General features: G+C 34.5%; 1 protein-coding gene across 1 annotated transcript in view; it reads right to left on the bottom strand.

Annotated features, from left to right (window-relative positions):
- The window catches only part of VTA1 (vesicle trafficking 1), a 73,766-nt gene that overhangs the window by 14,040 nt on the left and 38,743 nt on the right, over positions 1–20,983 (bottom strand). Inside the window, exons 5-7 of the mRNA XM_032160449.2 lie at positions 17,051–17,159; positions 7,733–7,909; positions 2,299–2,379 (exon numbers count right to left, since the gene is read on the bottom strand). Coding sequence (XP_032016340.1) covers positions 2,299–2,379; positions 7,733–7,909; positions 17,051–17,159 — 367 coding nt within the window. The remainder of the gene's footprint in view (positions 1–2,298; positions 2,380–7,732; positions 7,910–17,050; positions 17,160–20,983) is intronic.

Genomic DNA, 20,983 nt, shown 5'->3' with positions numbered 1-20,983 from the left:
CATTTTGTAGTTTTCCTCATATAGATCTTGTAATGTATTTTGTTACATTTATACCTGAATATTTTTGGTGGAATGCTAATGTAAATGGTATTTTGTTTTTGATTATTGTGTTTATGTAAATAGAAACACAATGGCAACTGTATTTTAATTTCAAATCCCGCTTTTTTGTGCTGCTATGTGGAAAGCAATTAATTTTTGCATATTAATCATGTATACTGCAATCCAGTTATAATTGCTTATCAGTTCTAAGTGTATTTTTTTGATTGATTCTTCCAGATTTTCTACAGACCATCATGTCATCTATGAACAAAGACAGTGTTATTTTTTCTTTCCCTATCTTTATAATTTCTTTTTCCTTTCTTACTGCACTAGCTAGGACTTTCAGTATGATGTTAAAATGTCAGTGTTGATATTTATATTTCATCCTGAGTGAAGTACTCTATGTTTTGTCATAAGCCTGGTACCTTTTGAAGGAGAATGTTCTTTATGTCTAAGTCAAATGAAATCCTTTTCTTTTACATTCCATAATTCTATTACTGTTCAAAATCATGGCATATTTTTGTTTGCTTCCAAATTGAGATTTCTTGTATAATATCAAAATTTTTCTTGATGTTTTGGTTTAGTTTTTTTTCTTACTGGCAGGATTCTATGGCTTCTTATCTATGTCTTTCATATTCTGAAGCTTCTATTCTATATATGACATGAAATCCATGTTATTTTTCTTAAAGGAGGGGAGTTCTCCAATTTCCTATTCTAATTTTGGAGCAATTGCTTTCCAAGCATGTGGGAAAGCTATCATAGAATCTTTCTTCTTTGGAGTATCTAAAGAAGTATATTTCACCATTTCTTGTATTTCATATTTCTCTTTTGCTTGATTACCACCATTATCTTGATGGAGTACATCCTGAGTTAAGTTCCTTAAAAAAGGTATGTGCTAGGCAAAATGTGAGAGTTCTTACATATTTAAAAATTATTTTGCCCTAACACCTGCCTGACAGTTTAGATGGGTAAAGAATTCTAGGGTTCTAGTTCTAGGTGGTAGACTAAGCATATATAATTAACTGTTCTTCCTCCTGAAACCATAATGAAATGATAAAGTAACACAAAAGGAAATAAATCCACAAAATTGAAAAGGAGAAGAGAAAGAATGAAAAAACTGGAAAGAGAAAATTGACAAGAGATTTAAAGAACACCTCCCTAAAACTGTGTAACAAACTGCCCAGGCAGCGCTAGAACTCTTAAGGTAGGTATGATATCCAGCTCACCCCAAAAGGCTCTCCTCATTCCATGGTTGAGAGGCAGGAAGGCTTATTGGCCAGTTCCTACTCATACAGGAAGAATAGAAAATTCGAGTTGAAAAACACACTGGCAGACATTATCAGAGGAAACTAAATAACAGTTATTAAAAATAAATGGCTGGGCACAGTGGCTCATGCCTGCAATCCCAGCACTATGGGAGGCTGAGGCAGGTGAATCATGAGGTCAGGAGATCGAGACCATCCCTGGCCAACATGGTGAAATCTCGTCTCTACTAAAAATATAAAAATTAGCTGGGCGTGGTGGCACACATCTGTAGTCCCAGCTACTGGGGAGGTTGAAGTAGGAGAATCGCTTGAACCCGGGAGGCAGAGGCTGCAGTGAGCCGAGATTGCGCCACTGCGCTCCAGACTGTCTCAAAAACAAAACAAAACAAAAAAGGTCTTCACTTTAAATATAAAAGAATTAAATATCATCTGACATATGAAGCAAACAAAGTCTGAATGAGAAAGACCAAAATAAACACACTGCCTGATTTGGGCTAAAAAAACAGAGAAGTCAGAAAAGTAGTAAAGATTATACTTAAGCCAATCACTTAGCCTATAAACCAACCAACCAAAGTAACCTCAGAGATTTTTATTTTTAATAATGGTCAGTTCCTTTCTTTTTAGATAATTTAGTAACAGTGTGGATAAGAAAAGTCATGATCAGAACTCATAGTAATCTCAAACTAAATTAATATAATCTAGCATAGGCTTCCATGGTAGCCTTGGCTCCATGTTTGTTCTTCTATATCCGGTAGTGCATGAAAAAAAGAACTGTAACAAGGACACCTTCGGAAGCTGGTATTTTTAAAGTCAAACAATCCTGGCTCATTTGAGAATCTAGTGAACATAGGCATTCAAAGAAATTTATTAAATTACCTAGAAATTCACATTTAAGTAACAACATTTAAATATATGGTACTGTCAAGGTAAAATTACAAAACAGCAACCTACAACAGGAGATAAATGTATCTCACAAAATAGTCAGCTGACTTACCCTGGGAAATTGTATTGAAAAGTGCGGGATCAATGGCAGGTATAGTCTGTGGAGTAGGCTGGATAGTATTACTTGCTACACCTGCAAATCAGAAAAGCATAAATGGGTATAAAAGTATTACACCTTTTAATAATACACTAGCGCAGCACTTAAAAATCATGAGGCAATTTCATTACTTTGCTTATTTTCTTGAAACATCAATGGATTCTAATTTGACATACTTAGTTGATGTTGGAGGATATCAAGTGTTTACATATGTGTATGGGCTATGCATTTCCTAACATGTATTTCGTCTAATGCTTCGGATTACTTCCCAATTAAAGCTTACCAAATATCTGTAGAAGTAGCAGACTCCCTATCTTTTAATTTCTCAGCCAATTAAATAATTGGGTGATAAAGTAGAACACAATTCTAATTTAGTTTAACTTGGAGGATGAAGCCAATTTCATCACCGTGCATGGAATTACAAATTAACGTTTGTAATTTTCTAGTTTACACATTTTAAGATGATATTTTTATATATCCAATAAACAATTATCCAATAAACAACTGTTCTGACTTTGTTAGAACGTTTCAAAACTGTCGTATCAATGAATAACTTAGCATTCTTGATTAATGGTAAGGAATATACTAAAGTTGAAGATTATTTATTAATCATCTAAAAAACTAACTTTTTAAAAAGTGTTAAAAGTTCCCCCAAAAAAGGTCTGAAATGATTCAATCAGCAGGAAAATAAAATGAGGAAAAGTTGATTACTCCAAATCAATGGAGTTAAACAGTCTCTCAAGATGGACTGTTTACCAAACTAATACACTGAATTGGAATAGGCAATTTGTAGAAAGGGTAAAGTGGGAAAAATACTGGAATAAGAAAAAGGAAACAGAGAAAAGGGTTAAAATAAATAGGAAGTTTCTAGGGGAATGGATATATATCCACTGAGAGTTCTAGAATAACGGTTTCACAAAAGATGGCTGAAGTTCTAAAATTTTCTAAAGGTCTAAAGTTTTTCTGGTATGAAGTTCTAAAGTTCTTCTGGTATGAAGTTTTGACTTTTAAGATTTTTTTTCATCCCCAACCTAAGGGAAAAAATGGTTTAAATATACATTATTTACCTCATTTAATTGTGTTTCAGGACAAACTTGCTCTGTATTCATACCCTTTGGAACTACTAAAAGTGATATAAGTCTTGCCTTTTAACTAAAAACTGAAAAATTTTAAAGTACACAGGGATACAGATGAAAGGTGAAGTACAAATTTTATATAGTACAAAAAAATATCAAGGAGAAAGCCTGCCTCTCCTACTCCAAAGCACTTTAGGGCTAGTACCAGTTTCTATGACACCTTTCCACCCACCTACAAATAACTGTGTGTCCAATCCAATCTATATATATGTCAATGCTGTTCTCTGCTAAGAAATCTGTGTACTTGTCTAAACCAAAATCTTCTAGAAGGCATACTTTGTGTGTGTGTTTTGCAAATGGTAGTAAGTTCTGCATACTATACTGTTTTATGCATTTTTCACTTAATGTGTCCTAGCAATAATTCCAGATTAATACGTATAAATCTGTCTTGCTGTTTTTAATGGTTCCATAGTGTCCCATTCTCTGCATGCATAGTTTATAAAGCAATCCACTACTGATGGACATTTAAGTTTTAATTTCCAATCTTTTGCTATTACAAATAATGCTACAGTAAATATTCTTATATACTGTGTATATGAATATATAGAAAACTGTATAAAAGTATAAATGCAAAGTGAGGAGGCAGACAAATTTTAGGCTGACCTATTCAATGACTATTTTTTGCTTGATTTTGATAAGTACCCACCAAATATATTTAAATTATAAACATCTGACAATTTTCTCCACAAAACTTGCCAAACACTGAAAGGCACGTAAATATATATTATTTTAAAAATGCTAGAATGTAAAATCTGAGATGTATCTTCAGACTAGTCATGTCTAGTGCTTTGAAATGGGTGTACCTAGGCTTATGTAGATTACGTATATCATTCATATACATCTTAAAAAACAAGGTAAATCTACTACACTCTAATGGTCCAATCTATAGATCAATGCCATTTGTTGCTAAGTAATTTGCATTTCTGCCTAAATTAAAATCCTCCAAACAAATCTCTAAACAGAGAAGACTATCCGGAAAGTGTGACTAAACAGACTCCTGAAAGAACACAGCATTTGGAGAGACACAGAAAAAGGAAGAAAGACATGTTACCTATATTATCTATGAGGAACAGTATAAGAAAAGAATGAGTGAAACTTTAGTGTAATCATGAGAAATAGAGTTGAGAGAAATGCATAGGCCAGAGTATCAACAACAGGATATCAAAGCTTACAGAAGAATGCAAACATGGTACTTCTGACACAAGTACACAGCCTACATTTTGGTCTATGGGTTTTACAATGAAAGGCTAGCTTTAATCATAAAATAATCTTATTATTTAATCTAGCTTTATTACTAAAATCTTCTCTTGTAATATGAACTATAAAAAGCTTACGTTTCTTGAGAAAGAAAAAACCACACTGTATCAACTACATGTGATATCTGTGCAGTGTTGAAAGCACAAGAAGCAAACACTTCGCCTGTTTAAACAATCACTATCCCTGTCCTCATTGCACCCCCTTTGCTTTTTTGTGGAAGAACTAAAAACTGCAAATTAGTACATACTATTCTTTTCAGTTATCTTAAGGATTTCCCTTTGATAAAAGTGCATCCTGGACCTTTATATGAGAGAAAATAAATCATTCTTAAAGTGAGTAAGAGGGGAAACATTTGCTATTATTTATATATTAAAAATGTTATTTTGTTTTTTGTTAGGCAACTATGAACTTCTTTTGTTACTGTTTCAAATATAATAGAAAAAAAATCTGGGGCTAAAAGGAGGAGATTTCAACATCTCAAACCAATCTTAAGGGGAAATATACTATCAGAAAAGTAGGTTTTAATTTGAGAGGATTTTAGTTCCTTAGAGGAAGGAACATAGAAGGCAGGTGGCTAAAACATGAAGTCAAAAAAACTTGGATTCAAATCCTGGTTCTGTCATTACTGGGTATGTTTGTTTTCTTAGAATAATTGCTTAGTCTCTTGAGAGTTTGTAAATTAAAGACAGTAATACATAATACAGTTGCTGCAAGAATAAGTGTGGAAATTAGCCATGATAATCATTTGACTGGTAAGGCTACAAGAGTGTATAAAATATGATAGGATCTCATTCTATAAAAGTTCTAAGTTTTTTAGTTTTATTCTTCCCTCTGAGGAACAAAAGAGAGAGAAAACAAGAGGCTCATGCTAGAGTTAACTAGGTCAAATTGAATTGTTTATGACAGAAAACTTTCTAATGGAAAACCACCTAATATTTATCTTTGTGTCATGAATATTCTAGCCAGGAGATACATTGTGAATTAGTTTGAACATATAAGACTATCAATACTTTATCATTTTTGTTACACAAAACTAGCAATTTCATATGGATCAATCTACTATAGCCCTCCTACTAAAAGTGTTTTCTCTTTTGTATACTCATAGAGTGTATCTATATATAAAATATATATTGATGTGCCTATACCACAACTCTGCCTTGAGATATACTGTCTAAAACAAAACTTCTTGGACAGTCTTTCTATAATGTTAATATTCTACCCCCAGTTGTGATACTTCTCTTGATTCGCATAATAATTTGAGGTGTTCATTAACTTGCCATTAAATACGTTGTCTTTCCTTGGCACAGAAATAGGAAGGAGGAGGAAAAAAAAGAGGGAAAGGAGGCTAATTTGCTGAACACTGATTTTGTGATAGGCCTACTAGTCCATTTTTACAGTTTTTCCCTTTTAATAATTAAAATAACCATGAGGAGTAAGTATGATTAATTTCATATTAGACAGAGGAAAAATTAAGGTCATGAGAAGTTAAATATCAGCTGAGTTTATGCTTTAGCATGGGGTAGAAACAAATAACCAATATGATTTGCCTCCTAAATACATTTTATTTCCCCTTGGCTCCTCTATGAGAATGCTTGTGTCTGGGACTCTTGATCAGGATTTAAACCTTCAAGTATAATTTGAACAATATTCATCTAAGGCAAACAGATCTAAGTAGCTGGTTTCACTTACATTATTCTACACTGGAAATAGTGAATATTTCTAAGCATAATAAAATACTTAAAAGTGTTCCAAGAAATTTTACTTCCAAAACAAATGCAAATAGGTTTGTCTATTAATGTCATCACATAGGCCATAAAATATTGAAAAGTCAGGGTCAAATATGCTGAATGAAGACACAAAAAGAGGTAAGTGCTAAAATTATCATTTCATCAATAATCTTAAAGAAAACGTTAGCAATATTTGTGCAGATGATATAAACTTGAAAGCTTTAAAATAGGAGGAAAGACACTAATCATACTTGACGTTACAATGGTCAAAATAGAAAACTTACATATAATGTAATTCATGTAATATTTGGGTAAAATAAAAAAAATTGGGTAAAATAAGGCTGACAAATGAAAGTCAGTAAAGTAATAGTGTGTTACATAATAGGAACAGTAGAAATCAGGGCTTGAAGGATGACTATCAGTCCATTAATTAAGTATTTTAAAGTGTTTGTATACTTTAGTATCATAAGTCACCTGGGATAAAAGTAAATTTTTAAGAAAAGTTTTTGAAAAAATTAAATGTAAAATTTAAATTATAGTTGCAAGTGTCCTACTTCGAGATAAAAGTGACACTTTGTCAACAATGCAATTAAAGGGAAGAGTAACTGAAATTTTGTCAAAGTGTCTTTACTGATCCTGACTTAACTACCGAGGACTAACTTTGTCAGATTTTTAAAAATAAAAACATACACATACAGTACTGATTTATTCAAAGATAGTAGGTCTCTCCTGTTTTTTAAAGTGTCATATTTGTAAGGTTAAAAAAAAATAACCCGAATCCCTTTTTTCACCTGTCTATGATTTCACTGTTACTGAGATTTCATGCCTCAAAGCCCACTCCCCATCATCAACATAGTCCCAAGGGAATGAAACAAACCTAGGTATCACAGTGAGACCCTGACTGACACATCCTAATATCAACTCCACTCACCTCCGAGCTATTCTAAAACAATAGTGAGGGGAAAAGAAAGGGAAGAGAAGAAAAAGAAAAACAGCAATATATATGAAAAGCATGGAAACTAACCTTAATAAAAATATAAGGTTAATAGTAATCAATGCACATAATACTTATCATTTCTCAAATAACTAGAATACAACTAATATTAAAACTTTAATGAAAATAATTTAATGTTTCTTGTGGGTTCAAATGGAATTCAAGGAACTTGTCATGTTTTCACAACCATCATTATGAGGCACATATGTGATAAGAAATGCAGTTCTTATTTATAAAAGGGGAATTAAATAAATCATTCAGTTATACTTTCCCACCTGTGCTGTGAGGCACTTCTGCTGGTGTATTAGCTGGAGCGTGTGCACCCGGAGGAATCTGTATTCCAGTATAGCTGCCTGATGGCATGTTGCTTGGGTCGTAAGTTGAAGATGATGATGGCTGAGTTGGCTGAGTGGGCAGAGAGGCTGCTCCAGCATCTTCATTTTCTTCAACATCTATCGGATCACATATACACAATGTTATAGTAGGTATTTTGAAATACAAATGCTAAGTATTCTTATTTCATTATACACATGACAAATGGAATCTTTAAATGCAATTCTATTTAATGCAGTGGAGAAGCAAGCTCTATTCTTAAAACAATATTTTTAAGTTTTTTATTTTCTTAAAAAATGTAATTGTACCTGACAATATGATTATCACTTCTTTCAGGTTAATATTTTCTAATGCTATAAAATCTTTGCATATAGTGTGTGTGTGTGTGTGTGTGTATATATATATATATATTTTTTTTTTTTTGAGATGGAGTCTCGCTTTGTTGCCCAGGCTGGAGTGCAGTGGCGTGATCTCAGCTCACTGCAAGCTCCACCTCCTGGGTTCACACCATTCTCCTGCCTCAGCCTCCCGAGTAGGTGGGACTATAAGCGCCTGTCACCACTCCTGGCTAGTTTTTGTTTTGTTTTGTTTTTTGTATTTTTAGTAGAGACGGTGTTTCACCATGTTAGCCAGGATGGTCTCGATCCCCGGACCTCATGATCTGCCTGCCTCGGCCTCCCAAAGCGCTGGGATTACAGGCGTGAGCCACCAGGCCCAGCCTATGTTTTTCTTTAAAATAAACTTTCTTTAAACTTATGAAGACTCAAGGACATTTCTGGCAAAACATGTCACATTTATGCTATCCAATAAGAACTCCATTTTCTGACAGCTGACTTTTACTTAAGATTTACTGCGTACTAGCTACTAAATGATTATCTGTGAGTTGTTCAATGCATTTAGCTAATAAAAACAGAGGAGGCCGGGCGCGGTTGCTCACGCTTGTAATCCCAGCACTTTGGGAGGCCGAGGCGGGCGGATCACGAGGTCAGGAGATCAAGACCGTGGTGAAACCCCGTCTCTACTAAAAATACAAAAAAAAAATTAGCCGGGCGTGGTGGCGGGCGCCTGTAGTCCCAGCTACTCGGAGAGGCTGAGGCAGGAGAATGGCGTGAACCCGGGAGGCGGAGCTTGCAGTGAGCGGAGATCGCGCCACCGCACTCCAGCCTGGGTGAAAGAGCGAGACTCCGTCTCAAAAAAAAAAAAAAAAAAAAAACAGAGGAATAAAATTTTGCATTTAGCTATGCAGAAAGAAATGAGATATTTCATTTTGAAAAGTTCTGAAATGCAAACTTTTAAAATCTACTGTATCATGAGCTGAATTTGAAAACTACTTTGAAAAACTGAATTTTGAGTATAAAATGACAATCAGCTGCTAGTGGGAATCATAGTAACTTCAAATAAAAGCAAGCTAGAGCTACAGATTCATCGAAGAGAACAGATCTTATTGCTTCCTACCACATTTTTAAATAACTTTTTTGTCTAATTATAAACAGGTTATTCAATGTAGCTGATTTCAAATAAGAAAAAAAGTTAAATCTGAGATGATCATTTTATCAAGCAACCTTGTGGATGTATTTATACTTTACATACATTAACATGACTTTCCCCAATACTGGAGAACTCTAACATTTATACATTCTGGGAAAGAAAAAAGCTCCACAACATAAAGGCACTACAGTATGACCAAAAGCTGGTAGAAACGAGAGTAAGGGTAAGAGGAAATCTTACCAGGTAACATTTGATTTTATGTGGCTTTTCATCTGAGGGCACTCAATAGTCTACACAAAAGAAAGAGCTGTCAAGAAGTGAGCCATGAAATGTTTGTATGAACCCCAACTAAATACCTACAAGCCCCTGAATTATGCACACTCAGGTAAGACTCTAGGGGGCCCTGGAGAAAAGCAACTTAAAGCTGAAAGAGGGGGACAAAGTTTGAGTTCTGGCAAGTCAAGTCTGCTGGAATAAGAATCAAGACTCTGCAGAGAAAGATAACAGGATGCACAGGTGCTTCAACATGTTATCAATAAATAGAAGTTATTAAAAATTAGGGAAGAAAAGGAAAATGTGAAAAAAAGAGTCTACAAAAAAGACTTCAAAATGACCCTGATACTGAAAATCAGCAAAAAAGCACTTTAGAGCAGCTATGATAAATTTGTTCAAGGCCATAAAGTAAAACATAGACATAACAAATGAAAGAGAAAAAACTAACCAGAGGGGGGAAAAAACTGTAAGAGAAAAAAAACAGATGGGATTAACAGAAAGGAAATGGCAAAAGAGGTTTAAATCTAGCTATAGCAATTACATTAAATGTAAATGAACTAAACACTATTTCTCACACAGGGGTTGAGAGACAGAATAAAAAAGTGCCTATATGCTTTTTGCAGGAAATGTACTTTAAAACACAAAGATCTAGATTTGTTTAAACTAAAAGGATGACATACCATGTAAATATCCAGCAGACAAAAGCTGGTGACTAATTTTAACAGACACATAGAATCAATGACAAGGAATATTAGCTGAGATAAAAAGGACCATTTCATAAGGATAAAAAAGTCACATAAATACCAAGCTGACAAAAGCTGGGTGGCTAACTTTAAAATGAGGCCAAACAGAATTCGTAACCACGAACATCAGCAAGATACAGTGGGATGTTCCATAATAATAAAAAGGTTAGTTCATAAAAAAATAACTATAAAGGTACATGTGCCTAATATAATCACAGAGTCTCAAAATCAAACAAACTGACAGAACTAGTAAAACCACTATACTTGGAGATTTAACACAAAACATCATAAGCAATAACTGCAGAATATATTCTTTTCAACTGCACATGGGACATTCACCAAGACAGACCATATGCTAGGCCATGAAAGAAATCTTGGTAAACTACAAAATACCAAAATCTTTTATAGTATGTTCTCTGACTAAAATGGAAGTGAATTAGCAATCAGTAAGATATCTAGAAACACCTCAAACATTCTGAAATTAAACAATATATTTATAAATAATCCATTACTCAAAGAAAAAATCACAAAGAAAACTATAATTATGGTGAACTGAGTGATACCAAAATTTGCACGATGTCACTAAACCAATGCTTAGAGGGAAACTGATAGATAGATTTAAATTCTTCTATAAGAAAAAAATTTAAAGATCAAAGATCTACATTTCCTCCTTAAGAAGCTAAAAAAAAAAAAAAACAGCAAATTAAACTCCAAGTGTGGTGCAGGAAAAAATAAAAGGAATAGAAAATAAAGAAGAAAAAAACTGTACTAAGTACTTGTTGAGATAATAAAAAAAATTAAAACATCTCTGTCAAAGAGACTGGGAGGAAAAAGAGGAAACAGCTATTATGAATATGAGAAATGAAGGAGGTGATATCAAATACATCCTACAGACATTAAAAGGACAGTGAAGACAATAAGAAAATATTATGCCAATAAATGGCACTACCTCAGGGAAATGGACAAATCACTTGAAGATACAAAATACCATAACTCACCCAAAAAGAGATGATCTGAACAGTCCTAAATCTATTGGGGAAATTAAATTCATGGTTAAAAACCCTCCTACAAAGATAATGCATAGCCTAGACGGAATAAGCAGTGAATTATATCAAACATTCAAGTAAGAAAAAATACCAATCTTATGCAAACAGTTTCAGAAAACAGAGAAGGGATTACTTTCACCTTGTTTTATGAGGCCAGTGTAACCCTGATATCAAACCTCACAAATACTGAAATGTAGACACACAAATTCTTAGTATCAGAATCAAATCAGCTATATAATACAAGGCCTCATCATGTCTAAGTTTACCAATGAGTGCAGGGTTGGTTCAACATTTGAAAATCAATCAGTGTAACTCATATTAACAGAAGAAAAAAAGTCCTATGATAATTTCAGTAAGTGCATAAAAAGCACTTGACAAAATTCAACATCCATTTATGACAAAACTTCTCAGCACCCTAGAAATAAAGATTTCTCAGTATCACATAGGGCAAAAAACAAAACAAAACAATAGACATTATTTATTGCCACTGGCACAATAGGCAAGAAAAAGAAAAAAATGAGGACTGGAAAGGAAGAAGCAAAACTGTCTCTCCTTGCAGATCACATAAAGTATCTACATACAAATTCTCAAGGAATTTACAAAGCAATTATCAGAATCAATAGGTAAATTTAGCAAGGTTGCAAGATAAAAGATTATACAAAAATCAATTGTAATTCATATTAGAAGCTAAAGACTAGAAAACTAAATTAAAAAATTAATTTCATTTATAAGAGAATGAAAGGACACAAAATACTTGAAGTAAATTTAACAAAAGGGGTAAAAATCTCTACTTCAAAAAATCTAAAATACCACTGAAAGAAATTACAGAAAGCTTAAATAAATGGAAAGACATATTATGTTCATGTACTGAAAGACAATTAATTCTCCCTAAGTTTAATACTAACCATAATGCCAGTAGGCATTTTTTCTAAAAAAGAGAAACTGAAAATCTAATTCTAAAATTAATGTGGAAACTCAAAGGACAGAATAGTTAAGATAAAGGAAAAAGAAAAGAAGATTGAGTTACTCAGCAGATGGGTCAGAGTAATACACCCAAATGAGGAACGTGTTGACTCCAAAATCCAAATAGGTCCACTAGGCACTGTACCTCTCTTTTCTTGGTCGTAGGAGTGGCTAGATGCAACAATATCACCTTAGTATGAATATCTTGACATGCCCATATCACTGGACCTTTAGAAATTTCACTGAGGTCCCTGAACTTTAGTCAGATTGATTTCCCATTCTCTGAGAAGCAAATATCTCACAACTAAGTCCAGAGTAGTTGCTCACTAGGTCCAATCAGCATAATGTCACCAATATAATGGACCAGTGTAATATCTTGTGGAAGGATAAGAAGGCTATTAAGATCCCTGCAAACTAAATTTTGACATAGAGCTGGAGAGTTGATATACCCCTGAGGTAGGACAGTGAAGGTGTACTGCTGGCCATGCCAGCTGAAAGCAAACTGCTTCTAGTGAACCTTATGGGCAGGTATGAAGAAAAGGGCACTGGCCAGATCAATAGCTGTATACTAGGTACCAAAGAATGTTAATCTGCTCAAGTAATGAAGCCACAACTGGTGCAGAAGCTGCAACAGGAGTCACATAAAGGATCATAATAAAGAATAATGAGTAATGAATTATAATCACTGAATATAAATTCATGAGCCCATATTGATGTAAATAATTAAATGAATAAACACACACATTTATTTACGTATAGACTGGAAAGTCCGTCCTTATGGTAGAGTGCCAAGTAATTAAAATAAAAAGAATGATAAATCATCAATGAATGCTAAACCCGGGGGTGAAGTTGCATAGAAAACATAGGATATTTACATAATATCAAAGTATCTTCCACAAATTACTTATTAATAGCAAAGGGAAAAATAATTTTAATGGGGAATAACACAGAAGACACCACATTACCCAAGTGATCAGTTAACATCACCAATATTTCACCAAAATAGTATACTTCTAATGTAAGGCAGGGAAGACACAACTTTATTTTGGGCTATTCTGCAAAAAATGCATAGGGTTAAACTAATTATGAGGCAACATCAGACAAACAAATTGAGGAACAGTTAAAAAGTAACTGTACTTTTCAAAAGCATCAAGTCAAAGAAACACTAGAAATCCTGGGGAGCTACTCCAGATTAAGGAGACTAAAGAGATATGGCACCCAGATGCAACGTGTGATCTATGTGCATGAGGAAGAAAACTACAAAGGGTATTACTGAGTCAACTGCTCAAATCTGAATACAGATGGAGATCAGATGATACACTAAATAAATACTATACTTCTCGCTTTTGATAAGTACACTGTAGTAAAAAGAATGCCACTATTCTTAGGAAATACAGAAGTACTCAGGAGTAAAAGAGCATATCTCTAATTTACTAACAAATACTTCAAAATATATATATGATGACATCCTCTTGTGAAGCCATAGCCATTTCTAAGGAGATACTGCTAAAAATCATGACATTAACACCAGATTATGACACCAGGTTGTATTTTAAAATTTTACATACACACAGACACAAATACATAAAATAACCTCATGTCCTTTTTTATGTGTAGTAGGTGGAGTGGGGAGAGACAAAAGGGGACAAGGGGTGAGAAAGAGGGACAGACTATGAATCAATGAGAGAATGTTTAATTCTGGATCAAAGGCATACTGGAATTCTTTATATCATTCTGGCAACTTGCCAGTAAATTTAACATTGTATCAAAACAAATTTACCATATAAAATGAGTGGTTTCAATGATCTACTGTTCTTTTTTTATATCATTAATTCTATATACAGATGCTCATCAACATATGATGGTGTTACATCCCAATAAACCCACTGAAAGTCAAAAATCTAAGTAAAAAATGCATTTAAAATACCTAACCTACTGAACATCATAGCTTAGCCTTAGCCTACATGAAACATGCTCAGAGCACTTACATTAGTGCAAAATCATCTAACACAAAGCCTTTATGTAATTTAATAAATACTGTACTGAAGGTGAAAAACAATGACTGTAAGGGTTCTCGAAGTACAGTTTCTATTGAATGCATATTGCTTTGCTATCTTCTTAAAGGTGAAAAGGTGTAAGTCAAGTCGTAAGTTGAAGCCTGTTTGTAATATCTATTCAAATGTCACGGTGATGTGGTATTCAGCTAGAACTTAATACATAGTACTGTTTTCAAAAGTATATACTCTTTTGTTCTTTATCTAAGTTAACTAAGTACAGTATCTATTATTTTCTACTGGTTTTACTAGAAATTCAATGCCAGAACAATAGACAATTAGGTTTTTGTGAAATATACTACCTTTTACACTTGGACTATGTTCCAAGAGTTAATCCTAAAACACAACAGAATATAATTCTACACTCAGAAAAAGAAAACAAATCAAAGTCTTAAAGAAGACTTTTCTCACACAAATTCAGATTTAATGACATTATATCTTATAGATATATAGGCTATCTTTGAGAAGACATTATTAGAAGTTATGACATTAAGCCCTGATTATGACAACAGGTTATGTTTTAAGTTAATGAGTTGAAAAAGTATGCAGTGAAAATATTCTCCTTTATATTGTAGAGGATTTATTATTAGTATTCTGTAGCTTACAATTTTCTACTATCCAGAAACTCCATCAAGTCTGTATGAAAGTAAATAACAGAAATGACAACTTCCATTTAAGCTGACTTTTGGAAAACAAAAACTATCTAAATTTAATAATCTATTTAGTTAGCATTATTAATCGTAAGGGCCTACAATAACCATTTCAGAACAAAACAGATCAACATGATAATCCAAATGCACACTTCCTACTTTCAAAGGCAAAATGTTAAAAGAGTTTTAAGATTAGAGAAGTTACTGATATTGAAAGAATGCTGAAAACCCCAAATTGACAATTTATTAGGTATTTCAATATACCTAAAATACAACATCTAGAACAGTCCCGAAAAGTAAAATGGCTAGTTGGTTTCACAAAAAATTTCTAGGGTGCATTTAAAGACCAGATAATTCCACTGTTCCAAGGCATAGAAAAAGAATAGAAACATTCTGATTATATTTATGAAGTAAGCATAACATCGTAACATTGATACCAAAAAGGAAAACTGTAGACCATCTTTAGTTATAAATGTCAACATAAAAATCCTAAATGATATAGTAGTGAACTGAACCCATCAGTATAATAAAAAAAAAATATCATGACCAAGTGGGGTTTATTACACAATGTAAAACTGGTTCAATAATAGGCAATCTTTCAATATAATTCATTATAATAATAGATCTAAAGAGATTAATTAGATTGGAGTTGGCCAACTATGGCCAGTGGGCTGGCAGCCTGTTATTGTAAATAAAGCTTTACTGGAACACAACCACACTCACTTTTTTACATATTATCTATGGCTACTTCTGTACTACAACAGCAGAGCTAAACAGCTGCAACAAAGACAGTATCATTCATAAACTGAAAATATTTATTATCTGATCCTTTAAGAAAGTTTACTGATGCCTGCATTGGATAATTATCTTCACAAATGCATAAAAGTGTGTAACAAAATGCAAGGATCGTTTGGAATTTTCTCAGTTCCAAGAACAGTGGTCGTTCCCTTTATAACCATCTATTTACTACGTCTAATACATAAAAAACAAGTAAGTGAAAAAAGGTTTCCCTTTTCTATTACACATTAACTGAAAGGCCAAGTAAAATAATAAGACTTTTATTTTTTCGTGATTAAAATTTGTAAAATGCACTGTGTGATGGTAAAATTTTCCTGTACATATTAAGTTAAAAAAAAAACAGAGCCAGGTACAGAACAGTATGTATATTACCAGTGGCATGAAAAAATGGAGCATATATGTTTCTACTTGGTAGTAAATTCATAAAAAATGATCTCTGTAAAGATACACAAAAAAAACTAAAAACAATGCTTGAGTTTTGGGAGGATCTGGGAAGATGGGGGATGTGGTAGACAGGAGAAATTCAATTCATATTTTTATATACTCCATGATTTTTTTTGAACCATGTGAATGTATTACTAACTCTCCAAATAACCTACACAACTCAAATAGATTTACAAAAAATGATACAGTATTCTTCGTGGTTTGAAAACATTTTATAAATTATAAATGGATTGCCTTTCCTGTATAACAGGAATGAAATCTAATTAAAAGTAGGAGGCTGGGCATGGTGGCTCACGCCTGTAATCCCAGCACTTTGGGAGGCCGAGTCGGGTGGATCACAAGGTCAGGAGATCGAGACCATCCTGTCTAACATGGTGAAACCCCGTCTCTACTAAAAATACAAAAAAAATTAGCCAGGCATGGTGGTAGGCACCTATAGTCCCAGCTACTTGGGAGGCTGAGGCAGGAGAATGGCATGAACCTGGGAGGCGGAGCTTCCAGTGAGCCGAGACCGCGCCACTGCACTCCAGCCTGGGCGACAGAGCGAGACTCTGTCTCATAAAAAAAAAAAAAAAAGTAGGAGACAGATAAGTCACTTTGTTGACATGGACAGGTATTACAGCCGTTTGACTGTTATTTCTATTTCTCACTGTCCTTAAGTTTATGATTTTATACTTAACTTTCATTGATTCTGGGCCTGATGAAAACAAAACTGTATTGTTCCCTCCAAAAACTTTGAGTAATGTACTGAATAATTATGATTCTACTAAGTCCTTTTACTCAGAATAAATAAATACATACCATTATCTTCTTCAATTCCAACAGGGCCTGCTTGAGGAGTCTCCCCATTCTTTAAACAATTATGGATGTATGTTGCCTTCCATCTGGCATACTTCCTGTGTTTCACATTCTAAAAGAGAGCATTTTTATATCAACATTGGACTATGGTAAAGAAGTAAAAAGTAAACATTTATGATGACCTATATCATATTTCTGAGATAAAACCTATTTTTGCAGATTACAGCTCTAAAAGAAACTGGCAATACCCCACCCTACTGCTGGAATCCACCAAGTATTTAAGGCTTGACAGAATTCATGAAAAGCTATTGTCCTCAAAACATATGCCCAGTTCTCTTTTAGCATATAACATTTCAGAAAGTATATGCAATGGAAAAACAGGAGTGTCCTTCCAGCAAAATTTGCAACTCTTCTGCACAGGGGAGAAATAGGCTAAAGTAGAATTCTAAGACTAAATATAAAAATAACAATAGATTGAATTATTCTCACTAAAGACAAAAAAACAGATCTGTACAAATCAAGAAAAAAATAAAAAGAAAATTAAGATGTGGTGGTTAAAGCAAACGCTAGACTGATAGGCAGGTAAACCTGACTTTTTAACTAGTCACATGCTAGTTAACAGCTCTGAACCTGTTACCCTGATTCTAAAAAGGGAAAAATAATACCTCATTGGGTTAACTGAAAAGATCATGAAGAACTTGTTAGTTGCCTCTTCTTCTATGCCTTAAAACTAATGTAACATGATATGCTAATGTTACAGGATATAAGATACAAATTTGCTTTAAAAAATATAAAAATCTCTTAGAATTTTGGATGTGCTAGTGATTTTTAGTTTAAATTTTCAACAACCTTTATAGTGGCATCGTTATCACTTGGGAACTTGTTAGAAATGCAGAATCTTCAAGTCCACCCCAGATCTACTGAACCTGATCTACAAGTGCCAGCCTGCGCCTGCACTACAAGACCCCCAGGTGATTTATATGCACATTAGATTTCCAGAGCGAACATGGTTTTACTATTTGAAAACAGGCACAGTGGCTCACGCCTGTAATCCCACCACTTTGGGAGGCTAAGTCAGGCAGATCACGAGGTCAGGTGTTCGAGACCAGCCTGGCCAACGTAGTGAAACCCTGTCTCCATTGAAAATACAAAAATTAGCTGGGCGTGGTGGCACGTGCCTGTAGTTGCACCTACTCGGGAGGCTGAGGCAGGAGAATCACTTGAATCTGGGAGGCAGATGCCACTGCACTCCAGCCTGGGCAATGGAGCGAGTCTCTGTCTCAAAAAAAAGAAAGAAAGAAAGAAAGAAATAGAGGGCTAGGCACAGTGGCTCATGTCTGTAATCCTAGCACTTTGGGAGGCCAAGGAGGGTGGACTGCCTGAGCTCAGGAGTTGGAGACCAGCCTGGCCAATATGGTGAAACCCCGTCTCTATGAAAAACACAAAAAGTTAGCCGGGCATGGTGGCACAAACCTGTAATCCCAGCTACTCAAGAGGCTGAGGCATGAGAATCACGTGAACCCAGGAGGCAGAGGTTGCAGTGAGCCAAGACTGCGCCACTGCACCAGCCCAGCTCCGGACCTCCTCCCGGCCAAAAAAAAAAAAGAAATAAGAGTATTCTTTTGCAAAGATCCATGAAGTCATTGATAAGTACAAATGCAGCAGGTGGTCCAGATACTTAGTTGAGTATTCTATAATGTGAGTCTCTAGATACTACTAGAGGTAGCTTCTGTACAGAAAACTAAAAAAATTAACCCCTAAATTACTAAATTTGTATCACATTTCCTTCTTATCAAACACTCCTCTTACATATTCAATTAAAAAAATCTACACATTGATTCTGATTTTCTTCCAGGTATGACATTTTGCTCCACTTCATAAACGAGCTTTCCAACAGAAGTATCCACATTTAGTCTTCACTTCTTCACCATTCAGTTCACTCTGGGGGATGGGGAGGGTATATTTCTTCTGTTTAGTTCATATTCTCCAGTAACACAAAAGGTCAGGGAAGTTGAATATGCCTGTGTCTTTTACTGGCAGGGAGCCCACATGTGTCAGCCTGTTCCTCACTTAAGTTGTCAGTTCATTTGAGGAATTGCTCTTGCTAATATCAACTGCCTAGTCTACACTAGAAAATCCAAGGGACACTTTTTAGGTATCATCTTACCAAACTGCTATACTCTGTAAATATATTAAAAGCCCTGGACTATGCCAATCTTTGTGAAACCTTCTCTAACTCTAGTTTTTGTGACACTCTATTCTCTTGGTTTCTCTCTGATCTCCTTTGGCTCCTAATCCTCCAGCTGACCTTCAAGTAATTTTAAATACTCTGTCCTAGGACAGAGTGCAAAATAGTGAGCGCAATCAATAATAACTCATATAGAATTTTAAATATGAATTATGTTTTCTATATCCAAATACGGGAAAAGTTACATAAAAGCTAAATTTCTAACTTCTCTTTTAAAAATGAAATATCTGGGCCCAGATTTATTTAGTAATAATTATCTGAGCTGAATGAATAGAGGCAGTTCCCTTCAGATAATGTATATTCATTCATTCTCCCTCTCCTCCATCTCCAGTTCATACATCATATCAGTTGCCAGTTATTATCTCACAGTGGGCTGTCTTAAGCCATTATACCACCTACCAGATTCATACAAGCATCATGATCCTGCCATCTAGCTTATTTTTTTTAACCTCTTCATATGCCTTCCCATAGCTTTAAATACTATTGATAAATTTATTATTCTTAAATTTATGAATCTAGCCAGAATCTGCTTTGACAAATACCCGACTACGTGACATCACCGCTTGGATGTCTCACATACAATTAAAATTAAAACTGTTCTTTTGATCCCCCTACCACCTCTCCTGCCCTCTGGGAACTTCACTCTCAAGTAAATGGGAGGAGTCATTTTTAACAGCTCTCCCTATATTTTGCCTCTCCCCCCACTCCCTTACCAATTCACCAAGAATCCAGTTGATTTTCCTTTTGAAACATACCCTGATTGGTCTTCATCTCCCCATTTTCACTGCAATAGCCCCCTAATTTGTCCCAACTTCTATTATTGCCCTAGCCCCTACCACATCTTCCTCATCCAGTGCTCTGAGTACAGTGATCTTTCTAAAATATAAATCCATTCATGTCAATCTTTTCAGTTAAAATGCAAAATAAACTCTAACTTTGGATACAAGGGTCTACTCTACCTGGTTCTTGACTGTCCAACCTCTTCTCAATGTCCCTATCCCATTCACTGACTACTATCCAGCTATGCATTTTTTTCTGTTACTACACATGCCATGGCCCATACAATCTGTTTGCCTACTGTCTTTTTTCTTCCTCACCCAGCTAACTCACTCCTACTCAGCTCATTCCTCATATGCCAGATCAAATGGCACTTCCTCAGAAAGGTTTTCCTGATGTTCCCAATCTAAGGTCAGACTCTCCAGTAATCTTACATCTTTTTTTAAAACATTTATCATAGTTTATAATTATATAAGGATGCTGACAAAGTGTCCTCCCCGACCCTCAAAACACCCACATACCTTACAATATAAGCTCATTAAAAGCAGAGTCTACCTGTTGTTTATACCAAGCACTTGACTTTGTGACCAGTATGTAGTAGTTGCTCAAGAAGTATACATATCTCCAATGTATGGAAGCTTAACTGATTCTAATTGAAATTTCTGTGGTAGTACAAGAGATCATTATTTCTGTGGCATGTAAGTGGCTACTGGATTTAGGAAGTTCTGTTACATTTATGATACAGTTAGATAGAATGACTTGAAATTTCCAGTATTTGTTTTAGGCCTATAGAAACAGCAATATCCTGTGGTTCACCTTTTTCTTCCTTTTTCATTTTTTCAGAGCAAAGAATATATGTGCTAAAGCACTGACTTTTCCAGATTATTTTTAATTTTTCAAAACCCTGAGCA

The sequence above is a fragment of the Hylobates moloch genome, unplaced genomic scaffold, assembly GCF_009828535.3.
Source record: "Hylobates moloch isolate HMO894 unplaced genomic scaffold, HMol_V3 SCAFFOLD_2, whole genome shotgun sequence".
Lineage (NCBI taxonomy): Eukaryota > Metazoa > Chordata > Mammalia > Primates > Hylobatidae > Hylobates > Hylobates moloch.
The sequence above is the reverse complement of the archived record's forward strand: the minus strand, read 5'-3'. Positions and strand labels throughout refer to the sequence as shown.